Raw genomic sequence first — 22,553 nt, forward strand, 5'->3', positions numbered from 1 at the left:
ATCCATTAATGGACATTTGGATTGTTTCCACCTTTTGGTTTTTATGAATAATGCTACTATAAATATTCGTGTACAAGATTTTGCATAGACATGTTTTTCTGTGCCTTTGGTATATAGCTAGGAGTGGAATTGCCAGTTACTTAATGTTTAACATATTAGAAAATTGTCAAGCTGTTGTCCAAAGTGATTGTACCATTTTATATTCCCACCAGTACACATTCTCACCATAATTTATTATTTAACTTTTTGATTCTAACTATCCTAGTGGGTAAGTGGTATTTCACTGTTTTAATTTGCCTTTCCCTGATAACTAATGATGTTGAGTATCTTTTTACGTGCGTACTGGCCATCTGTAGGTCTTCTTTGGAGAAATGTTTATTCAGATCTATTGTTTTTTTTTTAAAGATTTATTTATTTATTTTTCCCCCTTCCCCTCCTCCCACCCTGCAGTTTTTGCTGTCTGTGTTGTCTTTTCTTCTCATTTTCTGTCCTCTAGGATTCACTGGGATTCAGTCCTGGAGACCTCTGATAGGGTGAGAGGTTCCCTGTCAATTGCACCACCTCAGTACCTGGTTTCTGCTGTGCTTCACCTTGACTCTCACCTTGTCTCTCTTTTGATACGTCATCATCTTCTTGCTGCTTGACTCGCTTGCACAGGCACCAGCTCACCACGTGGGCACTCGCACGAGCACTGGCTCACCATGCAGGCATTCACACGGGCATTGGCTCAACACACAAGCACTCGCACGGGCACTGGCTTGCTGCGCAGGCACACGGTCTCTTCTTTTTCACCAGAAGGACCCAGGAGTTGAACCCAGGTCCTCCCATATGGTCGGTGGAAGCTCTGTCACTTGAGCCACATCTATCCCATTGCCTGTTTTTTAATGGACTGTTTCTCTTTTTGTTGTTGACTTGTAGAAGGTCTTTGTATATTCTGTATATTAAACCCTTGTCAGATAGATGGTTTCCAAGTATTTCTCCCATTTCATTGGTTGTCTTTTTACTTCTTGATAATATCCTTTGGGGCACAAAAGTTTTATGTTTTGTTGAAGTTCTCATTTAACTATTTTTTTTGTCTTGTTGCTCATACTTTTGGTGTAATGTGGGTTGCCTTTTAACTTTTCTTGATAGTGTCCTTTGAAGCCTACAAGTTCTTAATTTTGATGAAGTCCAATTTATTTTTTCCTTTGTTGCTCATGCTTTTGGTGTCAAACTAAGAATCCATTGACAAATCCAAGGTCATGCATATTTATCCCTGTGTTTTCTTGATTTTTGAGTTAGTTTTTGCATATGGTGTCAGGGAGGGTCCAGTTTCATTCTTTTGCATGTAACTACCCAGTTGTCCCAGCACTTTTTGTCGAAAAGAATTTTCTTCATAATTTTCATAGTATCTTTCCCATTTCTATTGTTAAGGTTATTGCTAAATATTTTATTCTTTTTTTTTTTTTAGAGATTTATTTTTTATTTATTTCTCTCCCCTTCTCTGCCTTCCCCCACCCCTCAGTTGTCTGCACTCTGTGTCCTCTTATATTCTTGTCAGCAGCATTGGGAATCTGTGTCTCTTTTTGTTGTGTCATCTTGCTGTGTCAGTTCTCCGTGTGTGCACCGCCACTTCTGGGCAGGCTGCACTTTTTTCATGCTGGGCATCTCTCCTTAGAGGGCACACTCCTTGCATGTGAGGCCCCCCTACATAGGGGACACCCCTGCGAGGCACGGCACTCCTTGTGCACATCAGTACTGCATGTGAGCCAGCTCATCACACAGGTCAGGAGGCCCTGGGTTTGAACCCTGGACCTCCCATGTGGTAGGAGGTCGCTCTATTTGTTGAGCCAGATTCGCTTCCTATTTTATTCTTTTTGATGCTATTATATATATGGAGTTGTTTTCTTAATTTCATTTTCAGAGTGTTCCCTAAAAGTGTAGACATACAATCTATTTTTTTGGTATATTGATATTGTATCTTATAACCTTGCTGAACTTGTTTATTTAGTTTTAATAGTTTTTAGTGGGTTTCTTAGGATTTCCTATATAAGATCATGTCATCTGTGAATAGAGGTGATTTACTTTTTCCTTTCCAATCTGGTGTCTTTTATTTTTTTTTTCACTTTTAAAAAAATCTATTATTATTGTCTTTTTTAAAAAGATAAATAGATCACACAAGAAGTTACGTTAAAAAACATAAGAGGTTCCCATATACCCTACTCTCTACCCTCCTCCACTGCTCCCACATCAGCATCCCCTTTCATCAGTGAGGCACATTCATTGCATTTGGTGAATACACCCTGGAGCACTGCCACTCTGCATGGGCCATAGTTTACATTGTAGTTCACACTCTCCCCAGTCCATCCATTGGGTTATGACAGAATATATAATGTCCTGCATCTGTCCCTGCAATATCGTTCAGGACAACTCCAAGTCCCAAAAATGCCCCCCCTCCCCCAATATCACACCTCCTCCTCCCTCTAATTGCCCTCAGCAATTCCCACGGCCACCATCTCCACATCAATGATACGATTTCTTCCATTGCTAGAGTTCTATAGTAGAATACCAGCAAGTCCACTCCAATCCATATTATATTCCTCCATCCTGTGGACCCTGGAATGGCGATGTACACTCCACCTCTAAATTGAGAAGGGACTTAGACTCCACAGAGCTGATGGATGCGATTCTCCTGCTTGCAGTTGTAGACACTCTCGGTTCTCTGGTGTGGTGGTTGACCATCTTCACCTCCCCATGAGCTGACCTGGGTAAGTCCAAATACAAGAGAGTAGGTGTTGCAACTCTGCTGAGACTCAGGGCCCAGTTGGCACATATAGTCCAGAGACTGAAGTGTCCTGAGCATACACCAACCCCAGCACCAACCACAGGTTCAGTACAAGTGACAGAAGAGGCATGTATAGAGGTCACATCTGAGTCTAACTCCATCACACAGGAGCACAAATTACAAAGTAGGGCCCACTGGCAAGGCAATGAGCTCCAGAGCCTTCTGTCATGACCATAGAACTCATGCATCTCCATAGCCCTCAGGAGCACCAGTACCTAGAGTTGTATCTGCTTTGGCTAGCTCTGGGATCCTGCTGAGACGTGCATAAGTGCAACCCCTCTGATGACTTCCTGACTCATTTTGAAGTCTCTTAGCCATTTGTCTTTACCATTTCCCCCTTTTATTCAAGGTCTTTTTCTAGTTGCATCACCAGCTAGTGATGGTAGTAATCCCTTGGCACCAGGGAGGCTCATCCCTGGGAGTCATGTCCCATGTGGGGTTGGGGGGGGATGGTAATACATTTACGTGCTGAGTTTGGCTTAGAGAGTGGACACATTTGAGCAACACGGAGGCTTTCAGGAGGTAACTGTTAGGCACCCTGCAGCTCTAAGCCTAGTTCATATTTCAGGCACACAGGCTCATAAGCATAGTCATCAGTATTAAGGGCCCATCATTGAACCATCCTTTTTCACTGGTCTTTGCCCTTGCACTTGGGGATTGTTGCTGTTCCATTGGGGTATGCAACAGAGCTCCCCAGGATGGGAACTCAGCACTCCCTCAGTTGTCATGTGTAACTCTATCCACTATGACAATACCCAATGAACATCCAAACATATCTATATACCCTATATGCATGCCCTGGAGAATTCCTTCCCACCCATGCATTATTGTTGAATTTTCTCCATTTATTTTTGTCATTTTTTGCTTTATATGCGTTTGGTGCACTGTTGTGTTAGATGCATATATATTTATAATTGTTTTGTCTTTCTGATGGATTGATCCTTCTATCTTTATAAAATTTCCCTTTTTATCTCTAATAACATTTTTAAGTCATTTCATCTGATATTTGTAGAGCTACTCCAACTTTCTTGTGGTTGCTGTTTGCATAATATGCCTTTATTCATTTTTTTCACTTTCAATCTGTTTGTATCCTTGAATTGGAAATATGTCTCCTGTAGACAGCATATAGTTGAATCTTTCTTTTTTGTCCAGTCTAACAATCTCTAACTTTTGTTTGGATTGCTGAATCTATTCACATTAATATTATTGGTATAGTTGAATTTACATATGCCATTTTACTTTTTGTTTTCCAAATATCTCATGTCTTTTTTTTTTTTGTTCCTCCAGTCCTCTTTTACTGCTTTCTTTTGCATTAAGTAACAATTTTCTAATTTCTGTTGTTAGAAACTGGACATTTTGGATATATTGCACTCTGGGCACTGATCCTTCTCTAACCGCATCCTCTTGGAAGCGCTCGTTCTTGCCTCCTTGTGTACAGGTTTAGTGACTGGCGGTTCTTCACAGGGTGAGGCTCTGCTGTTGCAGCCTGGGGGTGCCCCGTCACCCTGGGCTGGTGCTGGCTTTGGCAGGGCTCTCTCTGACTGCCTCCTGCCCTGACGAATTGCCAACGGTCCCTCTGTTGTTTTGATGGCCGGCTTCTGCCCACAGGCAGCAGTCTCTGCGGCTGTGGGGAGGTGGGGTGGGTGCTGGGCAGTGGGCACATCTCCCTGAGTGACACCCATGCTTTAGGAGCCGAACGCCTCGTGGCTGGGGGGAGAGGGCAGCAGACCCAGGTCCCTCGGCCTGCCTCTCCTGGCGTGGAAACCTCTACCCCATGCCTGGGCAAGAGCGAGGAAGCCCTCGGTTCCCCGTTGGCTCATGCCCAAGGTAGAGCCTCTGTCCCACCTGTGGGTGCTGGGCGGAGGAAGAAAGCCCCTCTGCTCAGCTGCACTTGCCCAGAATTTAGCCCCGGAACAGGCAGCTATGGGCAGCATGAGCACACCTGGCGGCCTGCCCCTCCTGAGGAGGTGGGCACTGGGGAAGAGGGGGAGCTCACACTCCTGGCTGAGTCCTCCGGGGTCGAGTCTGGTGTGGGAGGGCATGGGATATTTCAGATACCACGGGCCCGCGCAGTTCTCACTGTGTCCTGGTAGGTTTTCTTGAATAAATGTCTCTTCCTTTGCTGTATCCCCTGTTTCCAGAAAATTTACTGGGTGGAGTTTTTAGAAACAGTCTTCACTGATTTAGCTGAGGGGCAGACCCACAGCTCCTCAACACGTCGTACTCCAAGCAGGGCTTCTGGCTGATGTTTGGTGTGTAGGGATGCGGGCTTCGTGGGGAAGAGCTTTTCACTTTTCACGAGGAGGCAGAAGTCTCTATTTTTGGGTGAAGCACCCCTTTTTGTGTGTGGAACAGCCCACCTTTTAAAGCTGTCGTCAGTGCTTCAGTTGTGGTTTCTTCGGCGTGCGGGTGTTTGGTTTCTGCCCTCAGCCTGTGGACCTCCGGTTTTCAGCCTTGGTCCTCAGCTGCGCTGTGGCGAGGACGCTTCCCACAGGCACGGTCCCTCGGTGAAGGGCAGTGCGCCCTGACCGCCCCGTCCTTCTCAGAGGCGGCCTCTCCGCTGGCGGGGCCTCTTGCGGTTATCGCTGCAAACCAGAGCAAGAGGAAACATTCCCCCAGCACCTGGGAACGGACGTGCCATTTAGAGGAAGCCCAGGAGTTGCTAGAAGCCTAAGACCAGGGGGCGCTCTCCCCAGGCATTTTTATTTCCTTTATAAAAGAGACTAATTCCCTAGCCAGTTCTCCTACCACGTAACTGAGCGCTCCCTGTCACATCCTTCATATTAAAGGAAAAGCTCAAATCAGAAATAATTCTCCTGCTTGAACTGTACCTTGGTTTGCTTTACTTCTGGAGATTACAAATGACTCCCCCTCCTATGAAGAAGAGGGAAGTTTCAAGTTTGGGAAAACGTGTACAGTGCCAGAGATGCTCAGAGAACACTTCCACACATGTATTACTTGAGACAAGTTTTGTTGGCCCCATTAAAAAATATATATATATATATTTTTTGCTTTATTTTGTTTTTAATTTATTTAGCCCCCGCCTTGCCGCTTGCTTGCTGTCTACTCTCTGTGTCCATTCGCTGCATGTTCTTCTGTGTCTGCTTGTCTCCCTTTGTTGTGTCGCCTTGCTGCACCAGCTCTCCGCGGGCACGGGCCGTCAGCTCTCCACGGGCGCGGGCCAGCCTGCCTTCCCAAGGAGGCAAGCTGGGTTCGCTTCCCAGGACCTCCCATGTGGTAGACGGGAGCCCAATCCATTGAGCCACAGCCACTTCCCTGGTGGCCCCATTTTACAGATGGGACTGCAGTAAACTGTGGTCTGTAGAGCTACAGCAACGCCCACTCCTGGTGGTGGCCTGGGCAAGTCTAGCAGTACTTCGTCGGCCAGCAGGATCCTCTGTGGCAGATCCCACGAGGGAGGGTCACCCTTGCCCACTGGGCTCCGTGGGGCTCCTTGGCCACTGCAGTGTCTGGCTTCCCCTTCATTTCTGGCCTGTGTCAAAGCCCATCGCACCTCTCCATGGAGATTGCGCTTTGGATCCTTTTCCCTCTTAACGTAAGCTGCAGGAAGAATTTTTCATGGAGTGTTGATAAGCCGTGACAGTGCGCGCAGCTTCTTCAGATGGCTGTTTCTGAAGGACGTCTGCACTTGCTTTGGCATTTTCCAGCTGCTAATTAGCAGCAGTCTCATTTCCCTTAATCACAGCGGCAAGAAAGCCCACGACGGTTCTTCAATTAGCTCATAGAAAGTGTGTCTTTCTTTTTCTTTCCTACTGATGCACATTCGGAAGGCAGGAATGGCTCAAGGGTGAGTTCAGGCTCCTGAGTGGCTCTGGAAGGAAACAGGCTCACACAAAGCTGTTGTGAAGGGGGCTGTGGCCACACCGTGCACGCAGGCCCGCTCCAGGCTCTGATTAATTCTGCTCACACAGCTCCCCAAACTCTTTGTCAGGGGCCTTTATTTTGGTATGGTTTTTTTTTTTTTTTGGTTGGATTACAGAAGCTTTTACCTGATTTAAACTTGAGGTTTCTTTCTTCTCAATAATACTCTACATTTCAAAATAAGTCCTCAGAGAGGAACCCCTGTGATTGTAAGAGCAGAGGGAAGGAGCCTACTGTGCGCCGAATGTGACACTCCTTTCATTCACGCACACACTCAGCAAACATTGAGCGCTATTGTGTGCCGGGCCCTGGGGACTCCACGGGGGAAAGGTCAGACGCGGGGTCTGCTCTCAGGAGCTGCAGCGGGCGTTTCTCTCAGTCTGCTCAGGCCTGCGAGACGTAGCTGGTAATAGTGCCATTTTATGCCCACGGAGGTACAGTCAGAGAAGGGAATCCACCCCCTGGAGACAAGGGGCTTGAGAAGGTGGCAGTGGCAGGACTCGAACTCAGGCCTGCGGTTGTCCGATGAGCTCAGTGTCCTCTCCCACCCACACACACAGACCAGCGAGGCTTCCCCCCAGGGGCGTGGGTGCCCTCACTCTGCACCGCAGGGCCCGTGCCAGCACACGGGACTTACACACCTGCAGCAGGAAGTGGAAGCGGCTGGCTCGAGTGTTGTCTGGAAATATTTGTAGCTTCTTTCCTCTCCCACAGACAGAGACAAGTCTGATGTGCAGGGAAATGGGGGGCGGGGGGAGCAGCACGCTTCGGGCAGAATCCCTACGCCCAGCGCACAGGCGACGGCCCGTTCCATCAAGCCGCCCGTGGCGCCGTTGACAGTGTCTTAATGAGCAATAATGCATTCATCGTCCCCGAGAAGATGACAGGACTCTCCCTTCGGCTCAGCGTTCGCTGGCATCCTCAGGTGGCACCTTCAACACTCAGACATTAGAATTCACTCTGCGCGTTGATGTCCCCTACCCAGTGTCCGTCACAGACATTTTCCTGAATGCCCGTAAAGAAGCGTGTGGGGCTCAGGCGCTCGCAGAGGCAGGTGTGACGGAAGCACGGAGGCCTGGCATTGGGAGCGGGTGCGAATCTATCCCGGCTAGCCGGCGCATCCCTTCACGTGCCCAAGCTCTGCGTCCTCGTCTCAGAGGGACCCCTGAGAGCCCCACCTTGATGCATGGTCACGGGGTGACACGGGCTGGTGCCCGCAGGTGTGTTTGGTGGGAGGCTCTCCGCAGGTGGAGGCCTGACCCCGTCCCGTGCTTCTGTGGCCTGCAATACGACTTGCCGCCCATTCTCTAGGAAACCAAGTAGATGAGGAGTTGCTTTCCCCGTCGCCATTTTGTGTCTTTGTTTAAAACATGCAAAATGGTCCTTTTGAAGGAGAGGAGCAAAAGGAAAGGGGAAAAAAAAACCTTCCCTTCCTTCTCCCGCGTGGGCCTGGCAGCAGTCGGTACAACATGTAATTTCTGCATATTCTTCGCTTGCCAGCTCCTGACAGCAGGGATGGCTGCAGGGGTATCAGACTGGAGCCTCGGAGTCCGTCCTCAGAGAAAGCTCGCATTTCTCGCTGTAGTTTTTAAATGAGTTTTCTGTGGGAAATGTAATAAGCCAGAGTGAGTGGTCCTCAGCACAACGGGAGGCCTGGGGGCTCCAGACCCCGCTCCTCAGCCCACGTTTACTACCCGGCTGCTGTTGGGAAGCGGGCTTGGCCCAGTGGTTAGGGCGTCCGTCTACCACATGGGAGGTCCACGGTTCAAACCCCGGGCCTCCTTGACCCGTGTGGAGCTGGCCATGCGCAGTGCTGATGCGCGCAAGGAGTGCCCTGCCACGCAGGGGTGTCCCCGTGTAGGGGAGCCCCGCATGCAAGGAGTGCGCCCCGTAAGGAGAGCCACCCAGCGCGAAAGAAAGTGCAGCCTGCCCAGGAGAGGTGCCGCCCACGTGGAGAGCTGATGCAGCAAGGTGATGCAACAAAAAGAGACACAGATTCCTGTGCCGCTGACAACAACAGAAGCAGACAAAGAAGAACACACAGCAAATAGACAGAGAACAGACAACTGCGGTGGGAGGGGGGAAGGGGAGAGAAATAAATAAATCTTTATCTGGCTGCTATGTGCGCTCAGATTACATAGGTGCCATTTTGGAGTCCACACGTGTTTTCCACCCTGAGGTCTTTGTTTATCTCCTTTAAGTCATGGTGTGAAATACCCCATCTCTTTATCTGGTGGATGTGCCCTTGAGCTCACTTTTCCTGGCCGAGTTTTCTGCTTGGTCCAGCTCACTAACCATTCCCACTTTTCCCAACTAACTGGGCTTTGGCCTTTCTCAGTTGTGGCCTCTTTCTCCTCCACTGCCCAATAGCTTCATTCTGGTTTCTGCAGACATCAAGCCCAGGTACCTGGGGGAATGACAGGCAGGAGGGAAGGAACCCTAACGGGGAGCTGGCCTTCCTGGGTTCCACCGCAGCTCTGTTCTTCCAGGGCCATGTAACCTGGGAGAGGTTCTCTGCCTCTGGGCCTCAGTTTCCCCATCTGTACATTAGAGGGGTTGGACCAGAATCAGCACTTCTTGGGTAGATGAAGGTACTTGGAATTTACAGACTTGTTCCAAAATTTCTAGTCTTAACAAAACTAGTTTTAATCTCTCTAAAGTTAAACAGGGGAGGCAGATGTGGCTCAAGTGATTGGGCTTCTGCCTACCACACTGGAGGTCCCAGGTTTGGTTTCTGGTGCCTCCTGGAGAAGCTGAGCTGGTGTGGTGGGCAGGCGCGGCGAGCTGATGCATGCAACAAGATGATGCAAGGAAAAGAGACACAAAGAGGAAAGACAATGAGAGATTAAAAAAAAACACAACAGGGTGCTGGAAAGTCCTGGGTTTGGTTTCTGGTTCCTCCTATAGAGAAGACAAGCAGACACAAAGAGCCCACAGCAGATGGACACAGAGAGCAGACAGTGACTGCAAGCAATGAGGGGGTGGGATAAATAAAATCTTAAAAAATTTTTAAAAAATTTTAAATAATTTTTTAAAAAGCTGAGTGGGCTGGAGCACCAGGATTCTTTGCTTTTATCCAGAATTACTCAAAGGAGTGACCCTGGTTTGTTTTCTGTTCAAACATACAGTCGATTCTCATTCCCAGGTTCTGTATTTGCAAATTTGCCTATTCACTAGAGTTTGTTTAAAATCCCCAACTCAGTATTCACAGCACTTTCATGGTCGCTCGTGGATGTGCACAGAGTGGTGAAAACTTTGTCAGCCGATGTGCACACTTCAGGTGAGGTCTAGCCTGGTGACACGTGGCATTTTTGTTTCAGCTCTTACACTGTAAACAAGTGTCCTTTATGCCCTATGTTTCATGCCGTCTTTTTTTGCAACTTTGTTCCTTTTCTTTGTGATTTCACTGTTTTTAAAATGGTCTCCAGTCTTAGTGCTGAAGTGCTATCTAGTGTTGCTCAGTGCAAGAAGGTTGTGATGTGCCTTGCAGAGAAAACGTGCGTGTCAGAGAAGCTTCACGGGTGTGAGGTATAGTGCTGTTTCACAGACTCTTGACATTTGTGAGTCAGTGGCAAATTTTAGCTTTGCAAACACTGACCTGCTCTCTCTACACATCGTCTCCTCACCCCCACCCCAAAATGAGTATTAGACGACAGACAGCAAGCAACAAAGCCAGAGCCAAATAAAGAGAGGGGGCAGCCCCTGGGCTCACCCACCAGCTCCGTGTCTTGTTGCTGCTGGTCCAGCTTCACCGTCCCCCAGGGGAGATGCACGCCTAGGCAGTATGACAGGTTGCTGGAAGTCCATCTTAAATAGACAAACGTGGGAATATCTGCCATCTGTCATGAACGTGATTTTGTTGCCGTTTGTTAGGGGAGAGATTCTTTGGAAGGTTGGATCCCTGGAGCGGGTAGAGGAAGAAGGATTAAACCAAGATCTTCAGGAGTGAAAAAAACTGGAAAACACTAGTGCGGATTTGTTCAGTCACTCAGAACGTTTTACGAGCTCTCTACTTCAAAAGAAGCTGGGCTCTTAGAGATGCATGAAACTCAAAGGCTTACATTCAAGTGGCCTTCAGGTCTTCTCTCAGGTTCAAAGACTCGGCGTGTTCAGGTGGGGATGCACTCCTTTAGAAAGCAAGACAGCTGTCTCATGTTCTTCTAGTCCCTGGCTTGCAGTGTCCCACGACAGTGGCCCCGTATGGGGCTCTTTTATTACTGGGCTGCAGGGAAAGGTGGAAACTGGGTTCGAAGCCTTACTTTGCCTCCAGGTTGCCGTGGCTCCCAAAGCTGCTGCCTCTCCCTGTTGAGTTAGCTGCCATTTGCTTCTCTTTGTAGAATGTACAAAGTTACAATAAATGCCGCCTGAGCACAGTTTATACTCCAAGCGCCTCCCCTGGCTGCGAAGGAGACTTACAGTGAGAGGTGGGCAGCGCCGTATTTGGATTAGGACTTTCCTGGCCCACTGCTTCCACATACTGGCCTAAAGGTCCCCCAGGAGGTGGCGTCCCATCGGGCGATAGGCTGACCTGAGCGGTCACAGGGGGAGGGGGCTCCCAGCCGCCTCGTAGGCGCTGACCTTCACCTGCCGCCGTCTGAGCTGGGCTACCTCTGACGTTCCAGGTGCATCCCTTGCTGCCGGGCACCTTGACCGTCATGATCCACGACTTGTGCCTGGCCTTCCCTGCCCCAGCGAAGGCCGAAATCCACATCTCAGATATCCAGGAGCTGTACGTCCGGGTCGTGGACAAGGTTCGTATAAGATTCCTGCCCCGGTACTCCCTCGGCCGATTTGAAGAGACCAGGAAAATACTATGACCGTGGAAGATAATTTTCCTCATTGCTCCTTTGGATTTTGCCTTTTTCCCTGGCCGCGTGTGTCTCTCCACCCCCCTTCCAGAGGTGCTCCGAGCTTGCAGTGCTTTCCCTTCCTCGTTCCATGTGGATGATACAGAGTAACTTCAGATGTTATATTTCTTCATCTCTGTTGACATCGATAAAGCTTGGCTGTAAATCCTGCTTGGAGCTGTCTCTAAATTAGCCTTGAGTTGGGAATTCATGTCCTCTAGCTTGTGCAGATTACAAACCAGCCAGGCCCAGACCTTGGCTGATCGTGAATTTTTTCCGCCAGTGCTGGCTTTTAGAGTCTGTGCAATTTCAGTGGCAAATGAGTAAAACTCACTAATGCCAAAGCTTTTGCAAAATGAATGAATAATAGCTCTAGGGTTTTAAAGATATGAAACAGGGACTTTTTACCCCTCCAGCTATCTATGATAACTGAAGCTAGACCAACAGAGTTGCTATGGGTTTCTTAGTTTCCAGGGTAGAGATATAATGGTTAGTAATTAAAAGGGGAATTTTCAAGCAAAAGATAATATTCTCTTACACAGCCTTAGCTGCTGCTCCTATAATCTTATCCCCACTGTTCATTTGCTGACCAGACTGCTACTTCTTCACGATGCATTCCCAGCTAACGTTCTTACTGTATGGCTTACCTGCTGCCAGGTGTGAGCTGTCTGGTCAGGGAGTTTATTGAGCTCCTGCTGTATGCATTTGCTGTTCAAGGCAATCCCCTGGTCTCCCTAGCTAGACTGTGAGCTCTTTTAGGGCAGGGAACACAGTTTTGCATCTAAGTATCCCCAGGGCCCCTTGTGTAGAGTAAGCACTCAGTCACTGTTCACTTGCTGAGGTCAGCAGGTGGCTCACCCCCGGTCCCCAGGTCTGGGTTCGAGGTGGGTAGTGCGCTTTTAGGCGGTCGTAGGGCGCCGCCGGTGGTAGGGTTAGCCATTGTGATGCCCCCGTCCTGTGTAGGTGGAGATCGGGAAGACGGTGAAGGCCTCTGTCCGGGTGCTGGACTTTTACAAGAAGCCGTTTTTGGCCAAAAACTTCGCCTTCATGGAGCTGAAGCTCCGCGCGGCCTCCCAGATCGTCACGCTGTTGTGAGTCGGCGGCGGGGGTTAGAGGAGGGGTCTCGGGAACAGCGCCCACCCAGGCCCGGCCTGGCCAGTGCGAGCTTCCGGGGGAGGAGCTGCAGCCCCTTCGTCTGTTTCAGGGCCCTCGATGAAGCCCTGGACAACTACACTGCCACCTTTCTCGTCCACGGTGTGGCCATCGGCCAGACCAGTCTGACCGCAGCCGTGACCGACAAAGCCGGACAGAGAATCAGCTCAGCCCCACAGCAGATTGAGGTGAGGCGGTGCCTTCGTCCACCACGCGGTCCCAGCTCAGCCCCTGCGCGCGCACATGGTATTTATTTTTTTAATTATTGTATTGTTCGTTCATTCGTGAACATGCATAAACAATAAGCATATAGTAAAAATTGTGAACGTAGGAAACAATCGCACATAACATCACGCAGGGCTGCCGAGCATCACCCCGCCACGCCCTCGTGGGGTCTGCTGGAAATTTTAGGGGCAGTCCAGGAGGCTGCCGCGTGTTAAGGTTTTTGCCGCACAGCATCCTCTGATCAAAAGGCAGCTTTCCCCCTTAGTCCAGGGGGCCCGAGTGGCAGCGGCACAGCGTGGGGGGGCGGGTGAGTTATTTTAATCTCCCTCTGCAGAAGAGGGAGATGACGTGGCTCAGAGAAGGGGGGCGCCTCATCCCACGGCAAGGGAGTGGTGAAACAGTCTTTAAGGCTTCGAGGTGCTGTCAGGTTGGGGTAAAGGGGCAGCAGAGCTGTTCCAAGAGCACAGTGGCTGGACCGATTCTGCTCATGGGGGAGCAACGACCTAGCCGTCAGTTCTGGAGCATTAAAATGGGTACTTAGGAGACAGGAGGCCCCGTCCCTGGAGCTGCGCAGGCCAGCGTCCCTGCGGCAGGCCACGCCGGGCTCCTCGAGCTGCCGGATCACTCCAGGGTGGTGGGACTTGGAGCCCATCTGAGAAGGAGGTTTGGCCTGGGGCCCTGCGGTCACCAGAGGCCAGCACGGCAGCCGCCAAGGACTCGTGTCCAAGTCTGCACTTGAGCAGCGGCGCTGAACCGTGGGGGCTGTGCCCGTGTCCCCCGCGGCTCCCGGGCACGCAGGGCTGGTGGGTTTTATTAGCCCGCGTCCTGAAGCTGCTGGATGTAATTTGTGCCTCTAGAAGAAAGGACGCTTTTCTCCTCCTGGTGACGAGGAATTCATGGCTGCCTATAAATAGCGCAGCCTACAAAGACTCCTCCTCGCTCGTGAGCAGCCGCCGCGGTGGTCGCCCGCGTTCACCCGCCGCAGCGCCTCCCGTGCAGCGAGCGGAGGGGCCTGCGAGAGGGGGCGTCAGGGCTTTACCCTGTGGCAGAGACAGGGTCACCCCACCCCCGTGTCCGACCTGAGCCAGTTCCTGCCCCCCGAGCCCTTCTTGCCTCATCTGGACGGTTTTGAGGAAACTGAAGTCGAGAACAGTTGTCAGGTCATTTATCAGGGGACATTTAAAAACATTTAGTACAAGAGGAAAACTTACCAAGAGGTGTTAGGGGAACCTCGAAGACACTGGCTGTCAGATGCTCACAAGCATCAGATCCCCCCGGAGGACTTGCTGGAGCCCCCCCACCCCACGTCACTGCCACCCCCCACCCTGGTTCTCCAGGTCATGGGTGGGGATGGGGAATTCGCATTTCTGACAAATTCCCAGGTGACGCTGCTGCTCCAGGTCAGGGGACCAGACTCCAAGAACCGCGGTGGCAGGGGGATGGCTCGGACAAATAAAAGCTCCTTCCCTTACCCGGGTTAACGCCCATGGCGAAATAAAATGGGGTAACAGGCAGCGATTGCAGGAGGCGGAGCATGCCCACGGAGAGTCGCAGCTCACCCGGCTGACAGGAGGGCGGGACGTCCTGCCGAGGGGGGCGAGCACGTCCCCGGTTCCAGCTGCCCTGGTGCCCCCCGCCCCTGCCGAGCTGGCCCCGGGATCCCAGGCCCCCGATGGCCTCCTTCAGGGACAAATGGCATCGTGCACCCAGGCTCCCTGTCATTAAAAAAAGGCTGAGTGGTGCTGGCATGAGCGTGGACGGCACTGGCCCCCTTGTCTCTCGTGGCTCCCCAGGTTTTTCCCCCGTTTCGGCTGATACCCAGAAAGGTGACGCTGATCATCGGGGCCATGATGCAGGTGAGAGCCGAGCCCCCCCTGCACACCCCACCAGGCCCCCGCCCACCCCTGCCCCGGCCGCAGTCGCGCCCGCCCGGAGGGAGGGTCTCCGTCTTAGCGTGGTGACGGGGGGCCGAGGTCCCATGCTGCCGGGCACGTCCGCAGCGGCCTCCGAGGGCTTGACCGCAGCGCCAGCCGGCGCGGGCCAAGCGGAAGGCTGGGCACCCACGGCGCTGCCCTTCCCCACCACAGATCACCTCGGAGGGCGGCCCCCAGCCGCAGTCCAACATCCTGTTCTCCATCAGCGACGCGCGCGTGGCGGAGGTGAACGGCACCGGCCTGCTGCGGGGGCGCGCCGTCGGCAACGGCACCGTCTCCGGGGTGGTGCAGGCCGTGGACGCCGAGACCGGCAAGGTCGTCGTCGTCTCTCAGGTACCGGCTGCCGCCCCAGGGCTGGAAATGCTGCTGCTTGGCCGGGTCCATCTGGCCTCGGCGTGGTTGGCGACGGTGGGGAGGAGCCCAGCAGCTGGCCCTTGGGACCTGCCTCCCAGCGGCCGCCCCCCTGGAGCACCTGGTCTGCGGGCCCTGCCGTGGGCGCTCCCCAGGCAGCCCTGCCCCTCAGCTCTTCTGCGGACTCGGTGCCCCAGGTTCCAGCCCCCACCCCCACCCCCAGGGACAGTTCCAGTTTCTCGTGATGATTGTGGTTGTGATTTCTGTACCAGACATTGTCCCGAGCACATTACCGTGTCCTCCGGTCCATCCCCACGGTGCCCGGTGCCTTTTATTACTGTTCCCAGAGGTGGGCGCCCAGGGCTCAGGCGCTGGGGAGGGAGCCGACGGCTTTCAGCACTGAAGGGCATCTCTAGGGCCCGGGCCAGCCCGGCAGCAGAGCGCCTGCTCCTGCAGTCGGTTCATTCCTAGCAGGGAAGGGGCCCCAGTGGGCTAACGACACCCCTGGTGGGCTATCGGAGCATTTTCGGAGGTGTGCCCTGCTCAGCTACCTATGGCGTGCATCTCAGCACCACTGCTGTTTCACATCTGGATGGGTATTCCTGGGAGAAAAAGAAAACCCAAGAGCTGCCCACTGGTACCTTTTCAGCCAGAGATGAAGTGTGTCCCAAGCCTCTTTGCCAGAAGGGGACCTTTCCTCCTGGCGTTTTCGGGTCAACAGGGAAGCTGGAAAGCCTAGTTAGGGGTCTCCTCCCCAGCCTCCCAGCCCCATTAGCGGAAATCAGCTCCAGGCATGTGAAAGTTGGCATCTGTAAGGCTCAGCAGTTTTCCCTCTTTCCTGGGAAGGAAGCGGGCGTTCCTTCCCCTTCCCTGAGAAGGGCATGGGGGCTAAAGATGACACATCCTTCCTGACATCCTGCAGAAGGTTTGGGGGAAAGCTGCTCTGTGGCTCCTGCTCACAGCTCTCCTGAACTTGGTAATGAGAAGAGCATTTTGTTTTGCACAATGCAAGCGTGGACAAGTAACTCTTCAGCACGCAGTCCTCCGAACAACCTTCCCCCAAAAGCGGTCCGTGTGCGCCTCGGAGTTCAGGCCGTGGAAGCACTGAGCACCTGGGGGAGCTGGAGGGGGCCTCCGCCGAGAGGGGCCTGTGTGTTCGCGGAGTTGACTTTGATTCGACATTGAGCTCATTGACTGACGCCTTTTCCGGCAGCTTCAGCGCCGGCCTGCAAGTATCCCAGTTAAACCACAAAGTCTTTTTGAATCACCGAGACGGACGCCTCGATCCTGGGTATCGATTTTACAAAGTTGACAGGAAAGCTTTGGCAATCTAAAGACCTGCTCTCTGGCTTGCAGCAGTGCACAGATAGGCGTCCTGGAGAATCAAATTAGGGACCACAGGAGGCTCTGCTTTTTTCTCCCTAAAGAAAGGATTGAGTCCTCGGGAACTGGCGCGGTTTTTTTTTTCCTTCCTGGTGGAAGAAAGCCAGGTGGACGCCAGATGGTTGGAAATTCAGCCACGGGGGCAACAAGTCGTGCATTTTCCCTCCCACCCGTGTCTCCTCTTTGTGGTCTGACCTTGGCAGAGCCACCTGCCTTTTCTGGGTCTCCCATGTCGTGGGTTCGTGGAGATCCTGGGGAGAGGCCCTGGTACCCCTTGGCAGGCAGAGAAGCTGTGCCACCAGCTCCATCTCTGAGCTCCCTGAGCCCAGCAGACAGGGCTTAGCCTCAGGCCTCGCTTGTCCATGGCAGGGCACCCGATTCTGGTCAGATGCTTGCGGTTCCATCTGTCCAATCCAGGTCACAGAATGTGCGCCCTGCAGCCGAGGGCTGGGCCAGGAGACTGGCAGGGGGAGACTGAGCGGTGAGAAGGACGAAGGGGAGGAAGGAAATGCATGCTTATGGTGCACCTGCCATGTCCCAGGTGTTGGTCCAGATCACAAGGCACAGAAGGCGGGCTCCGTGCGAGCACCTAGGAAAGGCGCTCAGCAGCACTGTGACGTAGCCAAGGGAGTTAGCCATCGGCCAGGTTAACACGAATGTGGAGTTCAGAAGGAAGGAGGGGATAAGGTTTGCTGTACTCAGACTCTCACTCGTTCCTGCCTTCAGTCCTGTGGCCGACTCAGAGAGAAACTGAGACGGGCTAGAATTGAGGCTGGGAAGGTCAGGAGACCTGTTCCGTGAGGCCTGCCCAGCCTGGAGAAGAACAGGCTCCAGGCAGTGCCCCCAGGTCTCCCCGAGCTGGCCTGGAGTCACCGAGCAGAGAGGTGTGTGGCTCAGAGGACCCGACTGGGACGGGGAGGGGGCGGCGGCCGGCCCGCATGGGGGTGAGCCACGGCACGGGGCCCGGGCGCCTCAGGAGGAGCGCCGTGCCCACCGTGGAGGCAGGGGCCCTCCGCAGGGGCTCCTCTCCTGGGAGGGGTCCCTTCCGGAAACGCCCGTCTCGGGCCCTGAGTCCCTCCCCCCACCTGAGCCCCCCGCCCTTCTCCTAGGATCGGGTGGAGGTGGAGGTGCTGCAGCTGCAGGCGGTGAGGATCCGCGCCCCCATCACGCGCATGCGGACGGGGACCCAGGTGAGGCGGGACCCCCGCAGCGCCCGTCGCTGCTCGCCGAGCCCTCCGCGGGAGGCCTGGGGTGCTGAGCTCCAGTTTGGGGCGCGCTTGCTGGTGCAGCCGCGCTCCCCACCGGGCCCTGGCATGGGCGTTGCCGCTGCTAGGACGCCTCTTCACGTCCTGCTCGCCGTGCAGACCAGAGAGGTGCCCTGTGCTCCTCTCCCCCCGCAGCCCGAGGCGCCTTCTCTGCTGGGCGCCTTGCTCCTCCGAAAGCAGCTGCTCCACCAGACTGCCGCCTGCCCACACCCAGAGCAGCACCTGGCCCGTAGCAGGAGCGAACATTTGCATATCGCACTCTGCGAAGTGCCTTCTGTGTGTTAATTCATTTAGTGTTCACTTAGTGCCCGCAGCAGCCCCGGCAGGTAGATGCCAGTAGCACTTGCGCTGTAAAGAGGAGGAAGTTCACAAGTAGAGAGGGTACGAAATGTGCTCAGGCTCGCACAGCCGGAGCGTGCTAGATCTGGAACCGTGGCAGGCAGTCGGAAGTCTGATTTCACCTCTTGCTGTATCGCCTCATTTGTGCCCTCTGGGGTGGGGGGCGCTCAGGAAATCGGGAGCAAACCTGTTCTCCCTGCATCCCCCCCAGCAGGGAGCACCTGTGAGATTGGGAAAGGAGCAGAATTTAGGGACTGCTGGGCAGTGTGAGTTTTGCTGCTGGGAGGTCATGGAGCTCTGCGGGGCCAGTTCCACAAATGGGGGGCCCCTGGCCCTGGGGGAGCCCAGCCCACAGCAGGGGAGGGCTGGGAAGGGCTGGCCCTGCCTCTCGCGTGCCCCTTCACTGCCTCACCAGCCCCCCAGCCTCGCCGAGCCCCGCTCTGCTAGGGGAGAAATGGGCACAGCTCCCATTGCAGTGAGTGGGAAGGTACCTGGCAGAGGCGGTGTGGGGCCCAGGCCTGCGGGGCGCTCCCGGCTCCCAGCCCGGTCACGCGGCCTGGCCTCTCTTTCCCCAGATGCCTGTGTACGTCACTGGGGTGACCAACAGCCAGAACCCCTTCTCCTTCGGCAGCGCAGTGCCGGGCCTGACCTTCCACTGGTCTGTCACCAAAAGGGACATCCTGGACATCTGGGGACGCCACCACGAGGTAACTGCGCCTCGCCCAACACTCCGGCTCCAGCCAGCACCCCACGTCTCCTCACGAGGGCCGCACCTCTGGGCTAAGCGGGTCCTGGGACCCTTCTCTGCTTTCTTTTTTTAGAAACTTACGTATTTTTAAATTTTAATTAATTTTATTTTCCTTTATTTTTAAAGAAGCTTTAGGTTAGGTGAATGTTACATTGAAAAAGTAGGGGCTTCCCATATACCTCACCCCTTCTCTCTCCACCACTTTCCCCCATTAGCATCCTTCATTAGTGTGCTACATCTGTTCCGATTGATACACTGAAGCATTGCCACTAACCGTTAACCATGGTCTGTAGTTTATACTTTGCACCACACGATTCTATAGGGTTCAACAAAGTGTATAATGACTTGTATCCGTCACTGCGAAATCATGTAGAACAATTCCAGTGTCCCCAAAATGCCCCCATGTTATATCTGTTCTTTCCTCTCCCTCCCTTGGAACCTCTGGTGACCACTGTCTTCATAGCAGTGTTATAGGTTCTTCTGCCTCTAGAACAATAATGTCTACCTTAGTCCCTAATTGTATTCCCCCCTTATGTTTGTTCGTTGAATTTATTTTATTTATTTTTTTATTTTTAAAGATTTTATTGTTTATTTCTCTCTCCCGTCCCCCTACCCCCCACCACTGTCTACTCTCTGTGTCCATTCTCTGTGTGTTCTGCATCTGCTTGCATTCTTGGCTGCGCCAGGAATCTATGTCTCTTTTTTGTTGAATCATCGTGCTGCATCCGCTCTCCTTGTGTGGCACCACTCCTGGGCAGTCTGCACTTTTTTCGCACCAGGCAACTCTTCTTGCAGGGTGCACTCCTTGCACATAGGGTTCCCCTACACTGGGGACACCCCTGCGTGACACGGCACTCCTTGTGTGCATCAGCACTGCGCGTGGGCCAACTCATCACACGGGCCAGGGGGCCCTGGGTTTGAACCTAGGGCTTCCCACATAGTAGGTGGACGCTCTATCAGTTGAGCCAAATCCGCTTCCCCATTACATTTATTTTAAAATTTTAAAGTAAACTTTATTTCAGCTTCAAAAATAACAGACAAAAGGCAGCTTTACAAATATGGAAGCATTATTCTAAAAAATTCTGTCCAGACACATTTATCTCATTTAATGCTAAAAACAAACTCAGTCGTTTCTCCGGTGTTGAGAAAGATACAGAACTGAGCACAGATTGGTTCAGTGACACGGCAGGGTCTCCTTGTGAATGAAGAAACTGAACGGAGCATGCTTCCTCACATTCACGTCTCCTCAAGCTGAACCCCCTTCCTCTCTGATGTTAGCGTTGGTGTGGGGCCTGCTTTGCTTTGCTCTCCAGGCTCGGGGAGACCCCCTTCTCCAAGCCACACAAGCACTCCCCGCTCGTGTCCTTCCTTGTCTCTGGGTCCCAACCATGCCCAGGAATACGGGTTCCCTGCCCTCCTTCTCACTGCACCCCAGGACTGGTCCACACCCCTTTTAACTGTGGGCGCTCTTGCAGGCGTCGAGGTCCTAGGCTGTCACAGGCTCGTGGTGGAGACGGGGGCCTGCTCTGTAGCTCCTGACCTCCTTTCCGAGCTGACACCTGGCCGCCTTGGGGTTCCTTCCAGTTCTCTCCTTTGCTTCCTCTGTTGGGAGATCCTGGCTCATCCTCAGCCTCACAGAGCTGGGAGGGGCCGCAGAGACTCTGCTCCTCTCCCTCTTTGTGTTAACTGAAGCTCAGAGAAGGGAAGGGGCTCACCCAGGGTAACGCAGCCAGCCAGCAGGGGCCACAACACGGGCCTGGAGGCCTCACGACTGCAGGACCCAAGCAGAGGGTTGGCCTGAGAGGGCACATCTTGTGTCACCATGGACAGTGGCGATGGAGGGCAGGCATGAGAAAGGGGTTTCCTGAAGGCTGCCCAATGCTCGTCTACTGTAGGACGAATGCCTGTTTGACACCCCACCCGTGGAGCCAACGGACTCCCGTGCCTGGGCCGCATTCCCACACTGTTTGCCATGGAGCGCTGCTATCCCCTAGCAAAGCAGGTTCTGTGTGGGAAACACCCCAAAACCGGACGTCCCCCTTGGTGATTTATAACATGCCTCAGCACATTAAAGGCTGTGAGAAGTCCTGCCGTAGCGAGAGCTGGTGCACCTGGTTTGGCCCAGCTCTTTCCGGATGCTCCCGGGAACCTCGTGACCCCAGGCCAAGGTCGAGCCGCGCTTGTGCTGGGTCTGCTCAGCCAGGCTCTGAGCAGAGCAGGGCCTTGAGAGCAGGAAGGATCTGCAGGCCAGGAACTCAGGGCCTGCAGCAGGCTCTGCCCTCTGGGGTGCCAGGACCCCAGGCTCTTCCCTGAGTTCGTGTTCAATGTCTCGCAGGCATCCCTCCAGCTCCCCTCGCAGTACAACTTTGCCATGAACGTACACGGACGTGGGAAAGGCCGGACAGGGCTGAAGGTGGTGGTCAAGGCTCTCGACCCCACGGCCGGGCAGCTGCACGGCCTCGCCAGGGAGCTCTCCGACGAGATCCAAATCCAGGTGACAGGCTGGCAGAAGCCACCACATGGGCGGGTCACCAAGTGCCAGGGGCCCACGTCTCCTACCAGGGCCCTGTGGCTGCACAGCAGCCCTCCTGCTGGCCCAGGACCCGGGGTGGAGGTGCAGACTTGCAGCAGGATCGCCCCTGCCTGTGGGGCATTCCCAGTCTGCTGGGGGGTGGGGGGTGGATCAGGCCATCACAGAGCGCTGAGTGTGGGGGCGGGGCGGCTGCGTCAGGTGCTCTGGGAAACCAGAAGGACCGACAAGGCCAGCCCAGGAGGGAATGACGTATGCAAAGACTCAGAAGGCCCGAAATCACTTGCCGTCTTCCAAAAATAGCAAACGATGTTGAGCTTGGAGTCTGCGGTACCCTAATGGTAGGCAGAGGCTGGGAACACCTCTGAGCTGGGCCATTAATTCAATTATCTGCATTTACTCAGCACTTCCTAGGACAGATGTGCTTTTTCAGGCTTTCCAGATACTCATCTAATCCTCACGGGCTGCCTGGGAGGCCGGGCTGCTCCTTGATGAGCTTGGGGCTCAGAGCAGTGGAGGGACCGGCTTCAGGTCACGGGGCAAGTGGCAGAGCCAGGCCGCGAAAGGCTGGAGCGCCAGGCTGTGGGCAACGGACGCTGTACCCCATCTTTTAGAGGTGGGACGACCGGGGCCCCGAGATGCGGGATGAGCGGTTGTAAGTCAGAGTGAGAACGTCAGAGGGTGGAGCCCAGTCTTTTCCTCCCTGCCCTTCAGCAGTCCCTGCATCCTTCTGTCCAACCTGTCCTCCTTAAAAAGGGTGACTTTGGACAAGGCCTGCCTCTCTGAGCCCCAGCTGTAAAATGAGCTAATTGATGAGCATTTCCAGCTTCCGGAGCCCCGGGCTGCTAATCCGTGACTCAGGAGCCCTTGGCTCCTTCTAAACTGCAAAGAACTAAAAGCAGTCCCTAAATATCGTGAGAGAAGAAATGATTCCCAGTCAGTTGTCTCAAAGAAATAAGCCCTTTCTAATTCAGGCACATACTCAAGCTGGGATAAAGAAGCAGATTTTAAAAGAAAGAAACACCCATTTGCCACCACCCACCCTGGCAACACACACTCACACGTTCTTCCAG

General features: G+C 53.4%; 1 protein-coding gene across 1 annotated transcript in view; it reads left to right on the forward strand.

The window, feature by feature from the left end:
* The window catches only part of NUP210 (nucleoporin 210), a 122,741-nt gene that overhangs the window by 77,789 nt on the left and 22,399 nt on the right, over positions 1 to 22,553 (forward strand). Inside the window, exons 21-28 of the mRNA XM_058288876.2 lie at positions 11,329 to 11,457; positions 12,517 to 12,644; positions 12,758 to 12,893; positions 14,724 to 14,786; positions 15,018 to 15,197; positions 17,708 to 17,788; positions 18,778 to 18,909; positions 21,286 to 21,444. Coding sequence (XP_058144859.1) covers positions 11,329 to 11,457; positions 12,517 to 12,644; positions 12,758 to 12,893; positions 14,724 to 14,786; positions 15,018 to 15,197; positions 17,708 to 17,788; positions 18,778 to 18,909; positions 21,286 to 21,444 — 1,008 coding nt within the window. The remainder of the gene's footprint in view (positions 1 to 11,328; positions 11,458 to 12,516; positions 12,645 to 12,757; positions 12,894 to 14,723; positions 14,787 to 15,017; positions 15,198 to 17,707; positions 17,789 to 18,777; positions 18,910 to 21,285; positions 21,445 to 22,553) is intronic.

Source organism: Dasypus novemcinctus, chromosome 26 (assembly GCF_030445035.2).
Source record: "Dasypus novemcinctus isolate mDasNov1 chromosome 26, mDasNov1.1.hap2, whole genome shotgun sequence".
Classification (NCBI taxonomy): Eukaryota; Metazoa; Chordata; class Mammalia; order Cingulata; family Dasypodidae; genus Dasypus; species Dasypus novemcinctus.